The sequence below is a fragment of the Eretmochelys imbricata genome, chromosome 8 (genome assembly GCF_965152235.1).
Source record: "Eretmochelys imbricata isolate rEreImb1 chromosome 8, rEreImb1.hap1, whole genome shotgun sequence".
Lineage (NCBI taxonomy): Eukaryota > Metazoa > Chordata > Testudines > Cheloniidae > Eretmochelys > Eretmochelys imbricata.
This window is the reverse complement of record NC_135579.1, coordinates 83,575,856-83,602,095: the sequence shown is the minus strand read 5'-3', so window position 1 is coordinate 83,602,095 and position 26,240 is coordinate 83,575,856. Positions and strand designations below refer to the sequence as shown.

The 26,240-nt window shown below is 41.8% G+C and overlaps 2 protein-coding genes across 9 annotated transcripts in view; one reads left to right on the top strand and one right to left on the bottom strand.

Annotated features, from left to right (window-relative positions):
- Nucleotides 1-20,462, bottom strand: part of USP33 (ubiquitin specific peptidase 33) — an 89,068-nt gene extending 68,606 nt beyond the window's left edge. For 2 of the 3 annotated variants that reach the window (XM_077823558.1, XM_077823559.1), the window contains exons 1-3: nt 20,300-20,462; nt 5,918-6,049; nt 3,031-3,084 (exon numbers count right to left, since the gene is read on the bottom strand). In XM_077823558.1, coding sequence (XP_077679684.1) covers nt 3,031-3,084; nt 5,918-5,998 — 135 coding nt within the window. In that variant the 5' untranslated portion in view covers nt 5,999-6,049; nt 20,300-20,462. Of the gene's footprint in view, nt 1-3,030; nt 3,085-5,917; nt 6,050-20,299 lie in introns of those variants that run through there. The other variant, XM_077823560.1, reaches the window with a different exon arrangement.
- A 392-nt stretch (nt 20,463-20,854) lies between these two features.
- The window catches only part of MIGA1 (mitoguardin 1), a 57,488-nt gene continuing 52,102 nt past the window's right edge, over nt 20,855-26,240 (top strand). For 4 of the 6 annotated variants that reach the window (XR_013346844.1, XR_013346843.1, XM_077823971.1 and 1 more), the window contains exons 1-2: nt 20,855-20,926; nt 22,858-23,031. Coding sequence is in view for 4 of the 6 variants with exons in the window: in XM_077823971.1 (XP_077680097.1) it covers nt 22,933-23,031 (99 nt within the window). In the remaining 2 variants the exon portion in view is untranslated. Of the gene's footprint in view, nt 20,927-21,023; nt 21,395-22,857; nt 23,032-26,240 lie in introns of those variants that run through there. The other 2 variants (XM_077823970.1, XM_077823969.1) reach the window with 2 other exon arrangements.

Here is a 26,240-nt window from a genome sequence, read left to right as displayed (position 1 = left end):
TTGGTCTTTTTCTTATTTAAAAAACAAAGCGTCCAAGATATTCTGAAAATCCATGAAATGTAAACATGGCACTATCAATTGTGTGTGTATTATTTGGGATCTTTAATTCAGTCTGCCTCTAAACTGTCAAAATTGTTAATATTCAATATGTCAATCATTTCAACATCAGTGCACATTTATATGCTCATCAAGGCTATTGACCATCTGAATATTATTTTATAACCTACAGATTTATTACCCTTGAAAGCTAATAGCCATCAACATCCCATCTTTAAGCATGTGCCATGTTTGAGTTACAAAATGCAGTGACTATTTACTCTCAACAATTCTGTTATTACAGTTCTGATTTAACATGTATTTGTTGAGCTAGTATGCAAACTTGAAGCTGTCCATACAATGCTAACCTCAAGACATTGCTATTAGTCCCTCATTTCCATGAGCACCAAACACAAGCGCTTAAGTAATCTGTACATACTGTTTGTGCACATTAACACAGATGTTGCTCATACAAAGCATGGGTACTTAAATGTCAAATAGCTCCTGTACGTTTGCATTAACTGCTTTCTAAAACTTTAATAGCACGCATTTATAGAAGATAACAGTAGGTACTGGTTAAGCAATGAGGATAATGAAGTTTCTATCATGCTGGGATCTCACCATGTGCTGGGTGCTTGGCTAAGCACAAAGGGGAATGCAAGGTGCCAAATCATCCAAGAAGAGGAGATATCACACCATGACACCTCCTTTGAAGTGTCTTTTTGTGATTATAATATCACCCTATGGAAATACTCGTAGGAAATTAAAATAAATTATTCAATAAATGTCCAAGTGTTCCAGATTGAAGTGGATATAAACTCAAAACAGACAAAAAATTATTTTTGTTTAGAAAATGCCTGGTGTTCTCTCCCCCCCCCCCATTTTGTTTTGTGACTTTTCCACCTGATATTCCCATCCTTCCCACTCCTTCCACTTTGGTTTCCCCTGCTAAAAGTTTTTTAGATGTAATTTGGTAGCTTAAAAAAACAGTTTAATGAGAAATTGTATAATACTTCAGCAAACCTTCTCTCTTTTTGAGAGAAAGAACAGAAAAATCTGTTCTTTTTCTTGCAACCAGGATTCTCTTGAAGAAGGTGGTGGAAAGCAATTTTAGAAATATATACATACTGGTTGCTCCCTGTCACGTTTCAGCCCAGATTTGAGCGTTGACAAGAGATACGCATCTGAGCTCACCGAGGAGTTGAAAAACCCTGCTGAGGCAGATCTGCACACCTGCAGCACCTCGAGTGACATTTTACAGCTGATTCAGCTGCACTTCCCTTCTTGTACCATAGAGATGCGCCTTAATCAGAAGCAACATTCTCTCCATTCATTTTTTAAAAACATCTGGAAGCCCCCCTTCATGCCAAAAGCTGGGATGGTGAAGCAGCAATATATCTTAATGCTGGAGGTAAGGTGGTGAAGTTATTTTAAGAGGGAGGGGAAAAAGAGGTAAGTAGGTAGTGTAGGTAAGGACAAAGCCTGAAGAAAATACTTTTTAAATGTTTGTATGGAATTTTTAAATGTTTGAATAAATTTTTATTTTACTTGTTTTGCTTGGTGACAATGAAGTGACACTAGATTAAGGGTTCTCACAATTGTTTTGGTGGCCTCAGAGTGCGGCCACCATCTCTTAGCTCAGTGGTTTGAGCATTGGTCTGCTAAAACCCAGGGTTGTGAGTTCAATCCTTGAGGGGGCCATTTAGGGATCTGGGGCAAAAACTGGGGATTGGTCCTGCTTCGAGCAGGGGGTTGGACTAGATGACCTCCTGAGGTCCCTTCCAACCCTGATATTCTATGATTCTATGATTCTTGCTGGTGGACCACTCTGACAAGTTTTCCTAAAATACTTAATTAACTTTAGGAAAAACAAATAAATATGCACATATATACATCCACATTCTTGTAATTTATGTCTGATTTTTCTTCCAGACTCAATAATAAAAATAACGTACAGTTGTCTCTATTCTTTACTGGGCCTAAGAGAATAGAAACACAAATAAGGAGCTTTGTATGTTCTTGTCTTTTTTCTTATGTCTTTTAATTTTTGGTTGCACCCCCCCCCCTTTTTTTTTTTTTTTTAAAGATGTGCTAGTTACTAAGTCTGCTGTGAAAAGTGATATTAACCAACATACATATATCAATTTTCACAGCAGACTTACTCAGCCTCGGCAAGCTTTGAGACAAATTAAGCCCTGGATGGGGAGGTAGATATGGAGGTAGTGGGCAATGGAGGGGGCAGTGACCTTGGGGCCAGAGCTTGCCACCGTATGGCCGGGGAAAAAGCCTGAAGCCCAGTGGCTGGTGCCTTCCACCCGCCACCCAAGGGCTAAAGCCTGACCCACCAGCCTTTGGAAGGTGGGGAACTCACTGGCTGCCTGCTCCTCCAGCTCTTGTGTCTCCAGAGGTGGGCAGGACCCAACCACTGCTGGCTTTGCCCTCCCCCCATCACCACCCAGGAGGCTGTGGCCACAAGAAAAGTCCCTGGTGGCCACAAGCAGACACAGTGGCTGCATTTGAGAAACACTGCATCAGGTAATGCTGTGCTCTGACAAGTCAATATTTACTGTAAATACCAATAGTATTTCCATTCTTTGTAAAGCAACTCAAGAAATGTAATTTGTTGTGATGCATTAAGACCTTCCCAGGACTACTGACCAGGCAGAACACAGGATTTCCTAAAGCTATTTTATAATCTACCTCACTTACAAATAACCCTGGAAAGGCTAGTGAACAGACAGCAAAATTTCATTTTTAAGTTCATGATCATTTTCAGTTACAAAATGTAAGCGTGTCTGAATCTTGGTTACAAAGCAAATCACTTTGAGGCTAAAAGCATGTATGGTAAGCTTTGATATAAAGTAATTTTAGAGTTAAATTTTAAGCCCCTCATAATAGCTGTTTATGCAGGAAATGTTGCAAACCTTTATATACAGCTTCACTAGAGGACCACCCAGATCTATCACACATATCCCCTGCAGTAGATCAGCTTACCTCTAAGCATGCCCAAAGGTTTGGTCCTCTAACTTTGCAGTCCTGACAAGTGCCCTGTTAATAAAATATAGATGAGGAATTATTTTACTAATCCAGTTTCCAGGGATTGGTTCTTAGCCCAATGCTATTTAACACTTTTATCAGTGACCTGGAAGAAAACGAAGTCATCATCATGATAAAAGTTTGCAGATGACACAAATATTGGGGGAAATGGTAAATAATGAAGAGGATGTGTCACTGATTCAGAGCAGTCTGGATAGCTTGGTAAACTGGGTGAAAACAATATGAGTTTTAATATGGTTAAATGTAAATGTATATCTCTAGGAACAAAGAATGTAGGCCATACCTATAGGATGGGGGACTCTACCTTGGGAAGCAGTGACTTTTGAAAAAGATTTAGCGGTCATGGTGGATAATCAGCTGAACATGAGCTCCCAGTGGGATGCTGTAGCCAAAAGAGCTAATGTAATCCTAAATGTATAAACAGAGGACTCCTGAGTAGCAGTAAAGAGGTTTTTTTACCTCTGTATTTGGCACTGGTGTGACCACTGCTGGAATACTGTGTCCAGTTCTGGTGAACACAATTTAAGAAGAATGTTGATAAACTGGAGAGGGTTCAGAGAAGACCCAGGAAAATGATTAACTAAAGCAATGGTTCTCAATCTTTCCAGACAACTGTACCCCTTTCAGGAGTCTGATTTGTCATGTGTACCCCAAGTTTCACCTCACTTAAAAACTACTTGCTTACAAAATCAGACGTAAAAATACAAGAGTGTCACAGCACACTATTATTGAAAAATTGATTACTTTCTCATTTTTACCACGTAATTATAAAATCAATTGGAATCTTGAAGTTACATTTCATTGTGATACTTGAGCCTGTTTTTCACTTGTGAGCTTTGTCTGAAGCTGGAGCCCCAGGCAGTGGGTGGGGCCGACGCTCAAGCCCTGCTGCCCAGAGCTGAAGCACTGTAATTTAGCTTCATGGGGACCCCGTGGCATGTGGTTCCAGGCAATGGCCCTGCTTGCCACGCCTAGTATCAGTACTGCACTTGCAATTCCCCTAAACCCGCCCTGAGACCCCCCGACCAGGGATCACATCCCTCAGGATGAGAAACACTGATCTAGACTGAGTACCCCCTGGAAAACCTGTGCATACCCCTGGTTGAGAACCAGTAAACTGAAGGATTAGAAAATATGCCTTATGACTGAGCTCCTTGAATCTCTCTCACTAGCTTAACAAAGAAAAGGTTACGGGGTGACTTGATTACAGTCTATATGTACCTTTGCAGGGAACAAATATTTAATAATGGGTTCTTCAGTCTAGCAGAGAAAGGTATAGCATGATCCAATGGCTGGAAGTTCAGGCTAGACAAATTCAGACTGGAAATGAGTTGTAAATTTTTAACAGTATGAGTGATGAACCATTGGAACAATTTAATAGGGATCAAGGTGGATTCTCCAACATTGACAATTTTTAAATCAAGATTGGATGTTTTTCTAAAAGATCTGCTCTGGGAATTATTTTGGGGAAGTTCTATGTTGGACAGGATATCAGACTTGATGATCACAATGGTCCCTTCTTCCCTTGGAACCTCTGAAAACCAGTGCAGTAGCATGGCCCAAGGAAACAAGACTCCAGTGCAAAACAACATAAAGTAACTGGTACCGCAATGAAGACTTTAAATACTCAGTTGCTCATCACCAGATGAATTTACAATTTTTGTAATCTAATCTTTGTTGAAAATCAAGAATTTTGTTGATGCCATTCAGTTTTTGTTCCACTTCTATTACCTTTTAGACTGTGACAAAACTCTCTAAGTTTCTTAAGTGTTCCAGAGTAGAAGGGAATAGACATCAAGAGAAAAGTCTGCTATACAGCACAATGTGATATTTCACTTGTTATTTGGGGCTTAAAAAGGAAACTAAGTACATATACCATCTCATTTTAAGCTTTCAAGGTCACACTGACAGACACTGGTTATCATTTTAAAACCAACCATTCTGCAGCTTGTCTTTCCTTTAATAAAGAAGCATGAAATTTTTAAATCACAAAATAAACAGCATACAAAAATATGTAGTAGCACAGAAGTGCCATACTTCTGAACAGAGAAACAAGAACCCAACTGTTGCATTTTCAGTCTAAGAAAATATACATAAAGCAGAAGAAGTTGGACTCTTCTTTCTCCACCTCATAGCCACTATAGTTATGAATTATTAAAAGTTTCAGCTGCCATATTTAATGAGATAGGAAGCAAAGGTTAGATAGAGCAGAGGTTCTCAAACTGTGGTCCTTGGACCAAGAGCATGTGGTGGTCCAGTGAGAGCTGACTGGTCACAGGATGCTAGCTTCTTCTCCGTATTTTCTCTGATAACAGCATTAAAAGTCAGCTAAAATACAATTAATTCTTTCTTTATGTTACTTTTCAACCTTAGCAATCGTAGTTGCTACAGGGATGTTACCGCATTTCAAATGAAAAGGGAAGCGGTCTGTACAATCACTAATAGGAGCCAGCCCACAAAAATCTGTCTTAAAATATAGCCATACTATGAAAGAGGTAGAGAACCCTTGAGACAGGCTAGCTGGTACTGTTGGTATACAATTATTCATCTTTAAATGTTATGTATGAAATAACTGGTTTTACTGCTTAAATCAGCTCCATTCTTCTTGTTTCTTTTGTTTAACAGTAGAACTCAGATCATGTACACTGTAATTTACAGTGTAAATGGTAAGACTTTAACCTAAATATTTTGTCCATGATCACATTTACCACTTAAATGTGTTGCACAAACAGCAATTTGTCGATCCATTAGCAACAAGCCTTGCAGCTGAAATACACAACTGGTTTTACTCCAGCAGGGAACCAAGTAAAGAACTGAAACTCACATGAGATTTCCGTATCAATTCTTCCTTTGTTATTTCGCCAACCGATTCCAAATGTGGGCAATCACTGCTGAGAGCTGACATTTTAACAACAGTAGTTTTCTAGCTCCTGTAGCATTTAAGATGAGGCAATATCTACAAGACAGGAATAAAAAATATTAAGTATAACCTGAAGAAATTTTATTCTTGTAAGCAGTAATATTAGACATTTGACAGAACTGCTGTATAAATTTAACCTTATAATATAAAACCAGGACAATCCCATTATCTGTTCAGTTAAATAAAAGTACACTTGGAAAATGCACATGCTGCATTTTAAAATTAATGCAAGTAACTGTTTATTGAAAGTAACAGAATCTAGTAAATAAAATTAAATATAGCTGAACCTGCTAAATTGCAAGTCTGCACTAAAATGGATTTTTGCATTTGCAACTTACTGAGACATAGACCCTATGAAATCCTGCTACCATACAAGAAACAGGGACAATGTAGCTAAAGTCATTTTCCCCCACTCAGAACAATGAGGGAGAACCTAATCACTAGGGCCCTACCAAATTTGTGAAATTAACCGTGGTCATAGGATTTTAAAAATAGTAAGTTTCATGATTTCAGCTATTTAAATCTGAAATTTCATGGTGTTGTAATTGTAGGGATCTGGACCCAAAAAGGAGTTGTGGGGTATTGTAGGGGGGGTTGTGATACTGCTACCCTTACTTCTGCCAGCTGGAGAGAACCCAGCTCTGAAGGTAGAGCCACTGCCAGCAGTAGCTCAGAAGTCAGGATGGCCTGGTACGGTCTTGCCATTCTTACTTCTGCACTGCTGCCTGCAGAGCTGGGCGATCAGTTAGCAGCCACCACTCTCCGGCCGCCCAGCTCTGAAGGCAGCACGACAGTAAGGATGGCAACAGTGCAACCCCCCTAAAATAACCTTGCAACCCCCCTGCAACTCCCTTTTGGGTTAGGAGCCCCAATTTGAGAAACTGTGGTCTCCCCTGTGAAATCTGTTTTTTGTGTGTGCTTTTACCCTATATTATACACATTTCACAGGGGGAAACCAGATTTCACAATCCATGACTCCCTTGTTGAAGGAGAAAGGAGCTGATATAGGGAACTTTATCCTGGTCTCATTTATTTACAGTGACATACTCCTGAGCAGCCATATTAGATGTCAAAAGGAAAACGTCATATGTAGTACAGAACTCTTTTCTTCAGTTCTTTGCCAGACTTCCACTTTCTCTGATGCAAGGCTGGTTTAATGCCAAATATATAAAATCTTTTGTTAGAAGCACTCCTAGGTTGTCTCAGACCTGGTCACTTGGTCAGATGTCAGTTAAAACTACTATTTGGTGGTTGCACAAATATATCTGATTGTTTTGCAATACAAAGGAAAAAACTAAATTTAGTTATATTCCCTCAAAGACAAGGTATGTATGATTTATCTATAGCAGTGGTTCTCAATCTTTCCAGACTACTGTACTCCTTTCAGGAATCTAATTGGTCTTACATACCCCAAGTTTCACCGCACTTAAAAGTACTTGCTTACAAGATCAGACATAAAAGTACAAAAAAGTGTCACAGCACACTATTATTTCTCATTTTACCATATAATTATAAAATAAATTGAATGGAATATAAATATTGTACTTACATTTCAGTATATAGAGCAGTATAAACAAGTCATTTTCTGTATGAAATTTTAGTTTGTACTGATTTCGCTAATACTTTTTATGTTTCTTGTAGCAAAACTAAGCAAATATCTAGATGAGTTGATGTACCCCCCTAGAAGACCACTGCATACAACAGGGATATGCAAACCTCTGGTAGAGAACCACTGGTCTATAGACTGTACAGTCTGACAGCCTTTACTATGCTCACCCAAGAACTTTCTCTTGATTCACGCTGCTTTAACAGCTAGCTACTACCTTATTCTTTCTTCTGATTTGTCACCAAAATCCTGGAACATGCTGTGTAGACTTCCTCTCCACCAACCCTTCAATCACCCCTTCCAGAATGAATCACCTATACCAACTTCCCAAACTAAATCCTCCTAATGAGTTCAAAGATGCACTTCTCTATTCTTTGTATTCTTGATATGTCTACTCTCTTCAGCATCATTTATTGCACTCTCCTCCATTTTTTCTCTCTTCTATTGGCTTTTGCAGTTTTATGTTCCTTTGGTTCTTCAACTACATATAATCATAGGACTGGGAGGGATCTCTAAAGGTTATCTAGTCCAGTCCACTGCATGACTGGCAGGACTAAGTATTACCTAGACCATTCCTGACAGGTGTTTGTCTAACCTGCTCTTAAAAATCAACAATGATGGAGATTCCACAACCTCCCTATGCAATTTATTCCAGCGCTTCCAGTTAGGAAGTTTTTCCTAATGTCCAACCTAAACCTCCCTTGCTGCAATTTAAGCCCATTGTTTCCTATCCCATCCTCAGAGGTCAAAAAGAACAATTTTTCTCCCTCCTCCTGTTAAGGAAAAGTGAGCATATGTAACTCCATTTTGGTTTGGGGCCCACCGTCTAAAAGCAAGCATATGATGCACCAGGAGGAGTGTTTCTTAGATACTGCATTCCTGTGAAAATCTTCTCCCCCTTGTCTCCAGCCTGTTTCAACTCCCAGTTTCTGTTCTTTGTCTGTTCCTAACTCCCTGCCTCCTGGCCTTGATGTGGGCCTCCCATCCTGATAAGAAAAGTTACTGATGCATTGCTTTAGGACCATGTAATGTGGTTAAAGTAATGGTTTAGCACGGGGAATGTACTTAGCAGGAATAGGTGGTAGAAAAGAGAAGGGTTTGTTTATTGGCTAAGGTTTCCGATGCACGAGGGCAACATGCTTTGCTAAAAGGTATATAATCTTTGTATAACCTGCATGCGGGGTCCCCTCCTGATTAGCAGGGGGGCACCACGCTCGAGCGTAATAAACTTAGTATTTTTGGGAACCCTGCAGTTGTGGACTTTGTTCGTGTGCCTCAGCCTAGACTCAAACTGTGCGTGACCTATCGGGTATAATTCGCAGCAGTTCCTGTGCGTGACCTATCGGGTATAATTCGTAACACTCCTTGTAACAACCTTTTATGTACTTGAAAACTGTTATGTCCCCTCTCAGTCTTCTCTTTTCCAGACTAAACAAACCCAATTTTTTCAATCTTCCCTCATAGGTCATGTTTTCTAGACCTTTAATCATTTTTGTTGCTCTTCTCTAGATCTCTCCAATTTGTCCTCATCCTTCCTGAAATGTGGTACCCAGAACTGAACACAATACTCCAGTTGAGGCCTAACCAGCGCAGAAGTAGAGTGGAAGAATTACTTCTCATGTCAGTCTTACAACACTCCTGCCAAAACATCTCAGAATGATGTTTGCTTTTTTTGAAACAGTGTTACACCATTGACTCATATTTAGCATGTGGTCCACTATGACTCCAAGATCCTTTTCCGCACTACTCTTTCCTAGGCAGTCATTTCCCATTTTGTACGTGTGCAACTGACTGTTCCTTCCTAAGTGGCGTACTTTGCATTTGTCCTTATTGAATTTCATCCTATTTACTCCAGACCATTTTGAATCATAATCCTATCCTCCAAAGCACTTGCAACCCTTCCCAGCTTGGAACTGTCTGCAAACTTTGTAAGTGTACACTCTACATCATTGTCCAAATCATTGATGAAGACATTGAATAGAACTGAACCCAGAATTGATACCTGCGGGATCCCACTTGTTAATACCCTTCTAGCAGGACTGTGAACCACTGATAACTACTCTCTGGGAATGATTTTCCAACCAATTTTGCACCCGCAGTTAGTAGCTCCATCTAGGTTGCATTTCACTAGTTTCTTTATGAGAAGGTCACGTGAGACAGTATCAAAAGCTTTACTAAACTCAAGAAATACCATGTCCACCACTTCCCCCTGTCCTCAAGGATGGTTAGCCTGTCAAAGAAAGCTATCAGGTTGGTTTGACACGATTTGTTTTTGACAAATCCATGCTGTTACTTAGCACCCTATTATCGCCTAGATGTTTGCAAATTGGATTGCTTAATTATTTGCTCCATTATCTTTCCAAGTACAGAGGTTAAGCTGACTGGTCTGTAATTCCCTGGGTTGTCCTTATTTCCCTTTTTATAGATGGGCACTATATTTGCCCTTTTCCAGTCTTCTGGAATCTCTCCCATCTTCCATGACTTTTCAAAGATAATCGCTAATGGCTCAGGTATCTCCTCAGTGGGCTCCTTTAGTATTCTAGGATGCATTTCATCAGGCCCTGGTGCCTTGAAGACATCTAATTTGTCTAAGTAATTTTTAACTTGTTCTTTTCCTATTCTACCCTCTGATCCTACCTTATTTTCACTGGCATTCACTGTTAGACATTGACAATTGCCTCTTCAGCCTTTCCTCTTCCTCTCTATAGCCCAGATAAGTTAGCATCCCTCATCTTCTCTTTCTCCAAATCCTCCTCCAAGGAACCCACCAATCTCATGGTTTCGCTTACTTCATTTATGCCAATGCTTCCCAATTTTACATCTTGCCCACCCTTGCCCGATCTCTGGTTACAGCTACACTTAAACTGCTACAGTGGCATAGCTGCATTGCTGTAGAACTATCAGTGTGGCCACTCAGTACAGCGACAGGAAGTATTCTCCTGTTACCGTAGTGAATCCACCTCTCCGAGAGGATCTGTAACAATGTCTATGGAAGAATTCTTTTGTTGACCCAGCACTGTCTACACTAGGAGTTAGGTTGGCTTAACTACTTCACTCAAGGATCTGGATTTTTTTACACTGATGAGTGATGTGGCTGGGTAGACTTAACTTTTTAATGTACACCTGATCATAGTCTTACCTACTGAACCATCTTCCAAACATTTCGTCCAGTTGCCATCTCAAACTCACTCCCAATCAACTTTCTGTTTTTCCTACCTTCACAATCACCATTGATTACAACCCTATCCTACCCATTAAAAAGGCTGAATTAAGTTATTTGTAGATGAAACAATGCACTGTTTGGGTTTGGTTTAAGCTTTGATTGATTATCTGTGGGTTACAGAGGGAAGAAAAGCTGCTGCTTTTATCTTTTACCAACCTATATTTTAAATGTATGTCAAAGATGCCTGGAACCAGTAAAGATGCTTTTTAAAACTACATTATAAAATCAAAACAATTAAATGAGCAGGGTTAACATCAAACCCTTTTATTTCTAAATTCAATATTTTCTCCACTTATCTGGGCCATTTTAGATCATCTTGAATGTAGAATAAGGAAATTCTTTTGTTAGTAGCAATACAGCCTCCCAAAGGCAATATACTGGGAGACAGCACAACAACTGTGATACAAGCATTTACTTTTGATCCGATGAAGTGAGCTGTAGCTCACGAAAGCTTATGCTCAAATAAATTGGTTAGTCTCTAAGGTGCCACAAGTACTCCTTTTCTTTTTGCAAATACAGACTAACACGGCTGTTACTCTGAAACTTTTGACAGAAGGTCTTCTGAAAATGTCAAAGTTTAATAGAGTTAACATTCATTAACACAGCAGCAAAATTATAAAAACCAACCAACCAACTACTTTATGAGCAAAAACGTTATGACTTGGCAAGGCTAGAAACACTGTTGCAAACCAGTACAAATTATCTTCCAAGCCCTTGTACTGGACCAGCAATTAAAAATTAAAAAATGTCATACCCAAGACTAAGCTGCAACTAGAGAAGTGTTCCTCAAATTATTTAAACCAAGTATCTATTTGCAGAATAATTTTAATTTTCCTGCCAAATGCTACAATGAAGATGGTTTTCCGGATCAAAATTAACATAAACTTAACTGTGCTTTTAATGTTTAAAAATACGAAAGATTTTGCTCTTACACCAGTGGTTCTCAAACTTTTGTATTGGTGACCCCTTTCACATAGCAAGCCTCTGAGTGCGACCCCCCCCTTATAAATTAAAAACACTTTTTTTCTATATTTAACACCATTATAAATGCTAGAGGGAAAGTGGAGTTTGGGGTGGAGGCTGACAGCTTGCAACCCCCCCATGTAATAACTTCGCGACCCCCTGAGGGGTCCTGACCCCGTCTTACGCATTTTCTTAAAAATAAGATAAAATCTAAGCTAAAGTGAAAATTTCAAAATGATGAATCCTCCACAATTTCCTTTAATATTAATAAACTCCAGTTAGAACGAAGAAAGCCATTGAGTATATGGAAGCGGTAGCAGAAATACAGTCTTTTTGCTCTTACTACAAGCCCTATCAAGGCATTAGAAATGATTGACTGGGTTTTGAATCAAGTCTATACCAACTGAAAACCTCAGTACTGTTTTAAGGCTGAAGATCAACACAAATGCTTCACTTAGGAAGGAAGAGTATAATGGATTAGTAAGGACTAAAGGCTTAATTATTTTACATACTAAGACTTCTGAATGTATTTCTCCCAGTAATACAAAGCAAGCTAGCGGTTCATTTTGCATTACTGGATTAGTAACTAACAAGCTGCTTTAAACCTCTGAAACTGTGCCTCAAGTCCAAACTGCAGTCCTGAACAAACTAAGATTGATGAGTTCAGCTGAACCTTTCATACAGTTAATCCAAGATCACAAATTCAGCTCCTATTTTTCTACATGCAGCCTGTACCAAAGAGCAATCTAGAATCAAGAACACATATTCTCACTTATGTCCATCTATGATGAATGACCTCCATTAGCAGTAGGCAGCAGTTACTGGCTTATACAGGGAATCCCATACTAATGCCAGACCCCCATATAGATGCGATCAAAAGGCTTCTCTCCTTTTGTTACCAAAATTAATTCCTTCCTTTCTTTCCTTCTATCCTTGCGGCCAAAAAAACAACTCATGTTCTGGTGCCTTATCCTTTCTTGACTACTGTAGTCTCCTCCTTGCTCACGTCTCCTTTTTCCATCCTTTCTACTCCATCTAAAATACAGGAGCTAAGATTATCTTCCTTTCTCATTGCTCTGACCACATCTCTCCCTCCCACAGTAGCCACTTCTCAAATACCTGCACTGACTTCAAGGTTCTCCTTTCAAACTTTCAAAGTACTCCATAAGCTCCACCTCTGTCCTCAGTACTCCATTCCACTTTGTAGTCAATCCTGAGTCCAGCTTGGTGCCCTTTTACACTCTTATTATTTGTATGACTGTAGCATCTAGAGGACCCAGCCGAGACTGAGACCCCACTGTGCTTGGCAATATACATACACTGAAAGTCAGATATCAGAGATTGTCACCCCTGGGGTGCAGTCTGAGAGCTGTGAGAAACCGCTGCAGCCCTGTAACCACTCAGTTGAATTGGCCCAGCTCACACTGCTTTCTATGGTTGGAGACACAGCCAGCCTAACCCAGGCCCTGTTATCACCCAGCACGACAGCAGGTGGTGCCACACATCCAAGCTGAGCTACCTGAGAGAGCAGCATCACACCCAAGCCACTTAAATACATACAACAGACAACAGACAACTTTCAAGCTTTCCAGACTCTCACCCCTGACTGCAGTATAAACCCAAAGTGATACTGTCTTGCACTGCACTGGCAACTGTACACCGTAACCTCATAGAGTTTGCCCATCCCTCAACATGGAGAGGACTATGCAACGGTCTTTGCCCCTTGAGCTACAATCTTCTTACACTTCACTCCAACTCACTGATTTGGATAAAGCAAAACCAAACTTATTAACTACAAGATAGATTATAAGGGATAGCAAACAGATTAAAGCAGATTACATAGCAAACAAACAAAAATGCACACTAATCTTAATATGCTAAATAGATTGGATATGAATTAGATTCTCACCCTGAGAAATGATACAAGCAGGTTGCAGATTCTTAAGCGGCAAGTTGCACTTGCTTTACAACTTGGAATCCCAAGGTCTTTCATACAAAGGCTAGAAATCTTTTTAGCCTGCAATCCAACACTTCCCCGAGTTCAGTTTTTGTTCCTCTGTGTTTCCAGGAGCTGTCTTGGGTGTGGAGTGAAGAACGTCAGATGATTTCACTCCCTGCCTTATATAGCTTTTGCATATGGCAGGAACCCTTTGTTTCAAAATTTGGTTTCCAGACCGGTTTGTGGAAAAATACTGACATCCCAAGATGGAGTCCAAAATCATGTTGTCTGGTCATATGTCCTTGTAGAGTTATAGCAGCCTTACTTACGGGCTGTCTGTATCTTCTCAGGAAGGCTCACCAGGTGGGGGATAAGCTTCTCCTATTGTTTTTCCTAATGGCCCATTGTCCTGAATAGGCCCTTCCCCACCCACTATCTAGACTGAAAGCATCTTGCCTAATGGGCATCACCCAGGTGTGATGTATCTTTATGAACAATGAAAACAAAATGGTTTGCAACATCAAAAACAAGAGCCACAGTTTAACTGTACAATATTAAATGAAAACCTGTGGTAATACAGCCTCCTTTTTCTGCAGCATGGACAAAATTACATTTACGTATTCAGCATCATGAATGGGACAATAAAAGGAATAATGTACGTAAGAGAGAGAGAGTTCTGAAGAATAAGTTTCTACCATACAAGGCAGTTAGAAAATGTTTCACATTTTAAAATATCTGTACAAGCCACAAGAAACATTTCCTTGTTGATAGGAACTTCCAGAAATAGAAAATAACCATGAATAACTTCTACATCTAGTATCAATGTGCTCCACAGGTTGAGAGCACAAGAAACCGACTTAAAGATCTGTACTGTATATGTCCAACCCAGATCTTTTACATGCCTTGATTGTTAACGAATCATCTACTTTTAATCTCTCTCTATAACTACATTTATACAGGTGTAACTACATTTGAAACACAGACAGTCAATATTCATAACTTCAAACACAAATGATACATGCATACAAGTAGGATAAGCATATTCAACAAATCATAACTTTACCCATGACATCCTACATGACCCATCTTGCATAATATGCATCAGAATTATGCCATAATTATACCATAATATCACCATGACGAATATGGGGTGCAGTGTCACAACAAGTCCAACCCCCCCCAAAAATAGGAGCAAAGGATAAAAGGGGAAACAAAGGCACAAAGGAACTGAAACAAAGGAACTGAAACAATTCAATGAGGAGGGAAAAACAATAGAAAATGTGAAAATGGCACAGGTGCTTAATGACTCCTTTGTTTCAGTTTTCACCAAGAAAGTTGGTGGTGATTCGACATCTAACGTAGTGAATGCCAGTGAAAATGAGGTAGGATCAGAAAAGGCTAAAATTTAAAAGTTAAAAATTATTTGGACAAGTTAGATGTCTTCAAGTCACCAGGGCCTGATGAAATGCATCTAGAATACTCAAGGAGCTGACTGAGAAGATATCTGAGCCATTAGCGATTATCTTCGAGAAGTCATGGAAGACAGGAGACATTCCAGAGAACTAGAAAAGGGCAAATATAGTGCCCATCTATAAAAAGGGATATAAGGACAACCCGGGGAATTACAGACAAGTCAGCTTAACTTCTGTACCCGGAAAGATAATGCAGTAAAAAATTAAACAATCAATTTGCAAACATCTAGAAGATAATAAGGTGATAAGTCAGCATGGACAGTCAGCATGGATTTGTCAAAAACAAATCATGTCAAGCCAACCTGATAGCTTTCTTTGACAGGGTAACAAGACTTGTGCACAGGGGGAAGCAGTAGACGTGGTATATCTTGACTTTAGTAAGGCTTTCAATACTGTCTCATATGATCGTCTCATAAACAAACTAGGGAAATGCAACCTAGATGGAGCTACTATAAGGTGGGAGCAAAACTGGATGGAAAACCGATCCGAGAGAGTAGTTATCAGTGGTTAACAGTCATGCTGGCAGGGCATAATGAGTGGGGTCCCGCAGGGATCAGTTCTGGGTCCGGTTCTGTTCAATAACTTCATCAATTATTTTGATAATGGTGTAGAGAGTACACTTATAAAGTTTGCGGACTTTACCAAGCTGGGAGGGGTTGCAAGTGCTTTGGAGAATAGGCTTAAAATTTAAAATGATCTGGACAAACTGAAGAAATGGTCTGAAGTAAATAGGATGAAATTCAATAAGGACAAATGCACAGTACTCCACATAGGAAGGAACAATAAGTTGCACACATTCAAAATGGGAAATGACTGCCTAGGAAGGAATACTGTGGAAAGGGATCTTGGGGTCATTGTGGGTCACAAGCTAAATATGAGTCAACAGGGTAACGCCATTGCAAAAAAGGTGAACATCATTCTGGGGTGTATTAGCAGGAGTGCTGTAAATAAGACACGAGAAGCAATTCTTCCACTCTACTCCACGCTGATTAGGCCTCAACTGGAGTATTATTTCCAGTTCTGGGTACCACATTTCAGGAAGGATGGGGACAAATTGGAGAGCGTCCAGAGAAGAGCAACAAAAATGATTAAAGATCTAGAAAACATGACCTATGAGGGAAGACTGAAAAAATTGGGTTTGTTTAGTCTAGAAAAGAGAAGATTGAGGAGACATAACAGTTTTCAAGCACGCAAAAGGTTGTTACAAGGAGGAGGGAGAAATTTTTTTTCTTTTTGACCTCTGAGGATAGGACAAGAAGCAATGGTCTTAAATTGCAGCAAGGGAGGTTTAGGTTGGACATTAGGAAAAAAGGGTGGTTAAACCCTGGAATACATTGTGTACGGAGGTTGTGGAATCTCCATCACTGGAGATTTTTAAGAGCAGGTCAGACACACACTTGTCAGGAATGGTCAAGATAATTAGTCCTTCCACAAGTGCAGGGGACTGGACTAGATGATGTCTCGAGGTCCCTTCCGGTTCTATGATTCTATGAACTTGCCCAAAAGTCACACAATAAGACAGTAGCAAAGTTGGGAACAGAACACAAGTCTCCTCATACCTAGTTCACTGCTCTACCCACTAGACCATAGTGCCTCTTCAGTGGCTACTGTTCACTTAGAAAAACACTTCCAGTTAATGAGCTACTTCCCTCGGTTATCTTCCCAAAAGCTTCTATCAGGATGTTTATTCTATCAAGTACTGGTCTCTATGGCTATTAGCCAAGATTGTCCGGTGAACAATCCCATGCTACAATGTCCCTAAACCTCCAACTGCCAGAAGCTGGGACTGGATGACAGAGGATGGATCACTCATAATTACCCTGTCCTGTTCATTCCCTCTGAAGCACCTGGCACTGGACACTTTCAGAAGATAGGATACTGGGTTAGATGGACCGCAGCACTGACCCAGTATGGATATTCTTATGTTCTTGTATATTGTACCATACGGTCACTGAACCAATCATGCGTTTGCTTTTCAAGATATGGACCTGTTACACAGTAAATGAAAATGTGCTAAATAAGTAAGTGACCATGTATAGCACCATGCACAATTGTGGTCCTACAGAAGTAAGGTATTGACACTGTTAGGCTCATCTTAAAAATCAAAATATGTTATATAATACTTTTTCATGCTGAGCAGATCTGACAATTAGAGCAATGTGAATGGCATCTTAAATCTTCATGTTAGGCAGCCTCTTTCTCCATTTACAACTTATAATTCCACAGCACCACAGACTTGCATAATGCTTAACACTGAAGAACTACCTCATCCATAAAAGTCCTGTAATTGAAAAGGGTCCCTAACCCCTCAAACATTGAGATAGACAATTCAGATAGCACCAAAAGGATCTGACAGGCTCATGCACAGACCCTGAAGCTTACACCCCATTTCCACTTAGATTTAGATAGCGTCACGATATATTAAAACAAAATCATATAAAGTATTTAACATCCCACTTCCTTCATTATGTTGAAGTCCTTAAAATATACAGCTATTTTACCAGCGATTTCATAGGATTTTCTCCTGATTGCTAATATATACTATATACAATTAACAGATCCAAATAAGTTTCGTAGCATTCTGAAAGAATTCATGTTCATCATGATTAAACATACAGAAATAAAATCTCGAGGAAACAAAGTCTTAGTCTTGGCACAAATAGAAATGCCGTTTAAGTTAAGACTGTTTATTAAAAATACAACATTCAGAAAAGTTAATCAATAAAGACAGTGATTGCCTTATACGTTATTACATGCCAGTCATGGAAATTTAATTATGTTATGTAAGTAACTAAAAATAAAGTTGACCACTAATAAGAATTGAAATGATTTAAAAAACACCCAAAGACCATCACTTTGAACTTTGGGCGGAAATAAATGCGGATCAAATTTGGCTCTAATTCTGCAACTGGCTCCATGATGACATAAGGGTTTGCCTGTGCAGATCAAGTTTTAGGATCAGGGTCTTCCTTTGCACCTGTGTTAACTTCAATAACCACACATTCAAGTGCATTTATTTCATTTTTTTCAATAAAAGAAATATGGCTACACTGCTGTTCGTGCAACATTATACCTGAAGATTTAAATACACAAAAGTCAAGAAATCCAAAGTTATTGGTCTTTCAGCAACTGTTATGCCACCACTTGTACATTAAAAAAAACAACACTGCATTCAATTCACAGTATTGCAAAGTACATGCCCAAATAAGCTTCAGATTTCTTTATGTATTCAATTAATTAATTTGTAGATTTTTTCTATCAAATAGCTCTGTGTGTATGTGGGTGTATGTGTATATATACACGATAAATGCTCACAAAACTACCCAGTCTTTTCAAAAATCCTGTTACAGTGTGTCTTGATCTCCTACAGCAGTAATTTCTTCATGTTGACTATAAATTGCTCAAAACTCGAAATAAATGTGAAAAGCTATTCTTTGTGTATCTTTGTTCCTACATTAAGAGATGTGACAAAAGGAACATGGCTTCTATGTCACTTTACTCCTGGGAAGAAGAATGTAAAGCATCTTTAGTCAATTGGTAAATTAAAGGATAATTTCCCACCACTTCATTTTATGTAAACCCCATCAATACATCTACTCTATCCTTAGAATATCGACAATGCTTTATCAGCCCAAACACAAAATCTGCTTTTCTACACTTATTATGAAACACTGCCATATTGTTGTCAACTGCCAATAGCATGTTCAGAGATAACACTGAGAAGAACAGAAGAAAATACAGTATTGTCCCTGCTCTGAGATGCAAAACTCACCCTAGGCAAGTAGCATTTTTACAGGCAAACCATTTTCACTATTCTTTGTTCTTGTAATTCCTGTGCTCTCTGAATAAAAGGAAACTCAAAATAAAACCACACTCAAAATGAGAGTATACTCTTTAGGTATACGGTCATTTGTGTTTAATTTTCCATCCTATTTTGATACATCCAAACAACTCATTTACTTTTTTGTTTTAATTAAAAATTCCACTAACACAGCATACACCCTAATTCTATGAGGATTCTGCTAGCTCGGAGCCCATCATCGCGTAGAAGTTTAGACTGATTTTCACAATATACATTATACTGCAGTATCTGGCAGTATAATGCATTATACTGCAGTATCTGGCACTATTACAGTATCTGGTATCTATTGCACAGCACTGCTTACATTTACAAGCATTATAGGAACAAGAGAAATGTGTCTAGGTTTCATTTTATGGGCAATCATGCTGTCCTATCCCTTCATTTGATTAGCTCTTTCTGAAGTTTGTCTCCATGCTCTTTAGCTATCACCACCGTAAAATAAATGTAAAACCCCGGCAAATACTGCCACATGTCTATGTGCCTCACACCGCGAATCTCAGGGCTACGAAAGTATTAACATCATACCCGCTTGTTAAATGACAGCTTTATTGAATGAGGGAAACTCCGCCTGGGGAGACTTGATGGTCTCAGCCAGCTGTTACCAGCAGAGCACCCACACTCCGCAGACCCCTCTTCGCTCAGGCGGCCCAGTGGCTGATGCTGCAGCAACGCGTGCGGCTCTGCGCGGGCAGCAGCGCCGAGCAGACCCCTCCAGACACCAGCCGCGGGCAGGCCCATTACACAGCGCAACCCAGGGAAAACCTGCATAGCGGCGACCAGCCCCGCACCTGCTGCTGGCCTCTCGACCACGCTCCCTCCTGCCGGCTCCCGCAGCGCCGCTCGTTAGTTACAGAATAAGCAGCCCCCAGCACCGCCGGCTCGCGGAGTGGCCGTGACCGGGAACAGGCGCCACATGACCGCTGCCTAGGAGGGGCCGGGACACCGGGGGCGCAAGGAGGCGGCCTCGCACCGGGAGGGCGGGTCCGAAGGGGGACGGTGCCGGGCCCGAGGCAGCGCGGGGGACTGGAGGAGGAGGCGGCAGTGTCAGAGCCCAGGCGCGAGGGGCAGGGCCCGCCCGCCTCAGGGAAGGAGCCCCCAGGGAGAGGTCTCCTCCGCAGGGAGGACCCAGCGCCCAGACGAGGCGGCAGGCGACGTGCGGAGGTTGCTGCAGGGGGAAGGAAGGGGCGTCCGGGCCGAGGACTCGCTGCTCGGCGGCCTTACCTAGTGCGCGGTGACCAGCTCACACGGACCCCGCTCTTCGCTTGTCCCTCGCTGCCCGCAGCGGCGGTTCCTTCCGCTTCTTACTGCCCGCTTCGCCTGCCTGCTGTAGCAGCAAGTCTGCCCCGGACGATGACGTGCGCCCCTCACAAAGATGGCGGTGCTTGGTTGTATCTCTCGCACACATTCGGACAGCGTCGCCCCGCACAAAGATGGCGGGGCTGGGTGCATCACACACATTCAGACAGCGTCGCCCCGCACAAAGATGGCGGGGCTGGGTGTATCGCTCACATTCGGATCGCTTCGCCCCGCACAAAGATGGCGGGGCTGAGCGTATCGCACACATTCGGACAGCTTCGCCCCGCACAAAGATGGCGGGGCTGGGCGTATCGCACACATTCGGACAGCTTCGCCCCGCACAAAGATGGCGGGGCTTGGGGGTCGCACGAAGATGACGATGACTGACTCTTACACTGTATTACTCACGTGAAGTAGATGGCGACTCCTTCCCTTCCGTGTTTCTTTTTTTTTGGCACCGGAAGTAGATCTCCTGTCCGTCTCCTAGTAGCCGGCGGTGCTGTGAGGGCGCTGCTGGGGTAGGGCACTGGCTGCTGTTCTTACCGCCGGCAGGTAACTTGGGGCGTCGGCTGGAGCCCTGCAGCGCGGCCTGGGTGGGGCACTGCCGGGGGGAGAGCGAGCGAGCCTCTGTCTGCGCATGGGCGGGTGAGGGGGTGTTGTGTGTTCGCCCCTGAGCTGGCTGCGGCCATTTCTCGGCGCGGGTCCTGCTCCTGACCGGGTAAGGGCGGCTCCCGCCCTGTCCTCGGGGGGCGCGAACCCGTGCAGCGCGTACACTGCGCGGTGGCACGACGGGTGCTAAGCGAGGGGCCCTGTGAGCCCCCGGCCCGGAAGACTGAGGCAGCTCTCAGCACCCCGGGGCAGGTGTGTCTCCCGCCCCAGCGGCAGGCTGCGGAGATTAGCTAGCGCTAGCCGCCGGAGGCGGGCACAAGGGTGCTCTGCTCACAGCGCCTCGGAGGTGGGGCCGCCAGAGAGGGGAAAGGACGCTCCTTCCCCAGGAACATCACGGAGACCGAGTGCCGAGTAGGTGGATAGTTTAGGATGGGGAGAAATTTCTCTGCCTTGCACCCTGTGATGGGGTGGCCAAACTGCAGCTCCTGGGCTACACGTAGCTTTTTTACCATTAAAGTGTGGCTCGTGGATTCCCTCCTATATCACCCCCATTCTCTGCCTATCAGAGTGTGGGTGGGGGGAGCTCAGGGCTTCCGCCCCATGGTGGGGACGGGGGGGCTTCTGCCAGAAATAACTGGTGCTGGCTGGGGCACAATTTAAAGGTTCAACTTCTCTCTCCCCACCCCCCGCTTCAGTCAGGTCACACCAGGCATGCTTCCTCAATGGCCCCTCCCTGCAGCTCCCAAGTGTTAGCTCTGTGGAGAGACAATGGCAAACAGTCGGAGCTGCACGGAGAGGCCTTTCTATTTTAGCTCTACAGAGAGAGCCAGGGGCTTTCCCCCTGCTGTTCCCAGCTGTTTGCTGCTGCCTTTCCCCATGGGCACAACTCTCCAGCTCCAGCAGCTGCCCTGCAGGGAGGAGGCCTGGCAGCACCATGTGACTGAGTGGGTCCAGCAAACCCTGGCAAAAATCTGGGAGGTCATGTGATCCGCCTATGCCCTTCCCTAATGCATCGCCTCTAGCTTCTGCCCAGCATGCAGTGGGGATTTGGGGCTTCAGCCCTGCTGGGCGCATCTGCCAGGTCTCGAGGCTTCAGTAGAAGCGGGGCAAAAACCCTGAGCCCCGGCAGTTGTATCCTTGCTCTCAAACTTCTGAATATTGTCTTATGCTGCTCAGAGGGTCACCCCTGCCATATGATGAACTACTTGACAGGTACCAAATGGCCTGTCTCTACAACTGACCCTGCAGCCTGTCTGTGTGGCCCTTCTGGCTTTGTACCTGGCTTTGTACCTGGCTTTGTACCTGGCTTTTTTTTACTTTGTATCTGGCTTGATTGAGGATAAGTAGTGAAATTCCCTTTAAGAAATGAAACTGCAGGAACTTTGAGCAGCCACATTATTCACGGTTGTGTGATTGTAGGAGATTCATACCTTAAAGGGGAGAGAAGATACTTCAAGTGCTTTAACTCTGTGGTCACTGATTATTCAATTTTAAGATTTCCAAATTCTTTTAGCAGCAGATTTTGTTTCCTAAAAAACAGAGATCATGACTTGCAGAAGTAAATTCGGTATGGGGGTTATGCATAATAAAAGAACTAAAGTCTCTATCTTGCAAGCTGTTCCATGTGTGGATCCCCATGATTGAATATGGGGAGCTTTCTCCACAGAGCAGTTAAAAGTATTTGGGCCTAATTTTATTTCAGTTTTTCACCCTATTCTTGGTAGTTGCTACTGAGAACACTAGTTTCACCCCTTCATATAAACGTTACTCAAAATAAATATATATCCTATAATGTAAGGTTGTTGGAAGTTTTCAGAAGAAAACTATGTATATGCTTGTGATATATAATTTAACATGTAATTTTCATTTGGCAGACTCTGAGATACCATGTGTGACTAAAATGTTTTCGAGGTAGTTTTACTTAATGAGGTAATGGGAGAGAAGGAGCCATGTCGGAAGAAGCTGTTAGTGAGACACACTTTTCTTTGAGGACAGCAGCTTTACGGGTATTTGATTTTCCACTTTCCTGGTATTATTCTGTCATCCAGGTAAATTAATATATTTCAGTAGTCTCATTTGTGGTGGTCTGTTTTTAGAGACAGATCTGAAAATGTTTTTTGGTTAATTTTTATAATGTTTGTTTTAAATCAGTTATTCTGTGCATAATATTTGGTAGTAGCAGAGGCTGCTCTCTCTGCATTAGTATGTGCCTTCATTGCGACAGGTCTCCGTTGATAAGTCAGATATCGCACTCTTTATGTTTAAATGTGATTAATCCTTGTAGTATTATTTGGTTCATTTCAAAATGTTTTCCTAGAGTGTAGATTTTTTTAATGAACTTGTGTTAATGAATTGTCACACTAAATGTAAAGATTAATGAGGTGAGTGCTATTAACTATCAGATTCATTTACAATACAGTAGAACTTCAGCGTTACAAACACCTCAGAAATTGAGGTTGTTCATAACTCTGAATAAAATATTATGGTTCTTCCAAAAGTTTACAACTGAACATTGGCTTCGTATAGCTTTGAAACTTCACTATGCAGAAAAAAAATGCTGCTTTTCCTTTTTTTTTTTAGTAACTTACGTTTAGTAACTTACGTTTAATACTGTACAGTATTTTTTTTTTTGTTTTTGCTGCTGCCTGATATGATTGCATACTTCCGATTCCAAATGAGGTGTATGGTTAACTGGTCAGTTTGTAACTCTAGTGTTCGTAACTCTGAGGTTGTACTGTAGGTAATACATACACAGGGGCGATCTGTAGTTGAGAGCCTCTTGGTTTACATCCAGCCTGTTTTCTATCTTCGGTACCTCCTTATAACTGAAAATCCCCAAAAATCTTAGCTAATGGCTCTGTTGGGTAGGGGGTGTGGGTGTCAGGACTGTGGGATGCCCTGGACCTGGGTTCTGGGAGGGCGTGGGCACAGGTGTCTGAGCTGGGGGGCCCACGGCTGGGCTCTGGTCAGGAGGGAGTGCAGGTGTCTGGGCTGGGGTAAGGCATGGCTGAGCTCTGTTGGGGAGGGGGTGCCCTGCAGCTGGGCTCTGGGAGAAGAGGGTGTGGGTGTCTGAGTCGGGGCCCCCACAGCTGGGCTCTGGTGGGGAGAAGGTGCACGTGTCTGGGCTGGGGGCAGGGCCATGGTTGGGCTCTGGCAGGGAGTGGGTGCAGGTGTCTGACCTTGCAGCTGGACTCTGTGGTGGAGGGGGTGCAGGTGTCGGGGCGGGTGGGGAGGCTGGCTCTTGGGAAAGGGGATGCAGGTGTCTGGGCAGTAGGGGCCCCACTGCTGGGCTCTCGGGGTGGGGGGGAGAAGGTGTGGGTGTCTGACCCTGCGGCTGGGGGGGCGGGGGTGCAGATGTGTGAAGGGGGCCCACGGCTGGGCTCTGGGAGAAGAGGGTGCAGGTGTCTGAGTCAGGAGGGGAGGGGGTATGGGTGTCTGGGCTGGGGGCATGGCTGGTCTCTGGGGGAAGGGGGTGTAGGTGTCTGGCCCCGCAGCTAGATTCTGGGGGGAACGAGGCAGAGAAACAGGGTTGTCGTATGGATTTAACTCTCTATTCCTGGGGGGAATCTTTTTGTTGTCTGTATTGTTGCTAACAGATATTTTGAAGTAAATTACCAAAATAATTGAAACTGGCATAATTATACAGTGTTATTTTGACAAATAAAATATGCAGAAATTTGCAGAATTTTAAAATATTATGCACAGAATTCTTATTTTTTTGGCACAGAATTCCCTTGTAGGGCATTATGGCTGAAGAAAAGTCCATGTCCTGTTGCCCTACCATGTAGAAGAAGGTGGAATGCTACTAGTCTGTAAAATAAATAAGTAAAATATAAAATTGGATCCAGATCTCGTTCTCCATTTAATCCACACAGCCACATTGACAGGAAATCAAAACTTGGTCTACAGCAGGGGCTCTCAAACTGGAGGTCGGGACCCCTCAGGGGATCGTGTGGTTATTGCATGGGGGTTCGTGAGTGTTAGCCTCCACCCCAAACCCCGCTTTGCCTCCAGCATTTATAATGGTGTTATATAACAAAGTGCTTTTGTATTACCCCTCCCCCCCTTATAAATTAAAAGTTTGAGAACCACTGGTCTACAGTCAGGACCGTCTACAGATGTTTCTAAAAAGTAAAGACACTGATTCATATTTAATTTCAGTGTATAAAACCAGTGAATACATTATGTATTGAAATACAACTATAAACATTTTTATGGTGTATAACTTTGCATACTTATTAGTACCCAAAATAAGATTATTTTTCTTGTTTTACTACAAAAAAATGAGAGTAGTCACTGCTGAAATACTCATTCTTTCTCCTGTAAAACCAGCTCAGAACTGAACGCACTGAGTCCGCTGGTCTCACCCTGTGTTGCTGCAATGTTGTAACCAAGCTAATGCACTCTATTAATATTGTGTCCAACTGTAGGATTAATTTTACATCCTAAAGCTCTCCTTTATGTCTGTTCAATTGTTCCATCATATATGCATGCACAATTGTGTGAAAAATAAATCCCACAATATCTAATTAAAATTTTTTAAAAACCTGAATCTTATGTAATTCATTATTATAAATAATTGCAACTAGCCTTTTTATTTAAATACATGTGTGTATTCTTAAATATTCTGTTGATATTTGCTCACTGTAATCTTGTTTTTCAGTGCTGCTGGGTTTTTAATGCTTCTCTTTTCAGATTAGTTCTGACAACAGTATTTATTAGGGCTGTCAAGCGAATAAAAAAATTAATCATGATAAATCATGCTGTTGATAATAGAATACTATTTATATAAATTTTTTGGATGTTTTACACATTTTCAAATATATTTCAATTACAACAAAATACAAAGTGTACTGTGCTCACTTTATATTTTTTATAAATATTTGCACTATACAAATAAGAGTATTTTTCAGTTCACCTAATACAAGTACTGTAGTGCAATCTCTTTATTATGAAAGTTGAACTTACATAAATTATGTACAAAAAACTGCATTCAAAAATAAAACAATGTAACACTTTAAAGCCTACAAGTCCACTCAGTCCTCCTACTTGTTCAGCCAATCGCTCAGAAAAACAAGGTTTGTTTACGTTTACGGGAGATAAAGCTGCCCGCTTCTTATTTATAATGTCACCTGAAAGTGAGAACAGATGTTGGCATGGTACTTTTGTAGTCAGCATTGCAAGGTATTTACATGTCAGATATGCTAAACATTCGTATGCCCCTTCATGCTTTGGTCGCTATTCCAGAGGACATGCT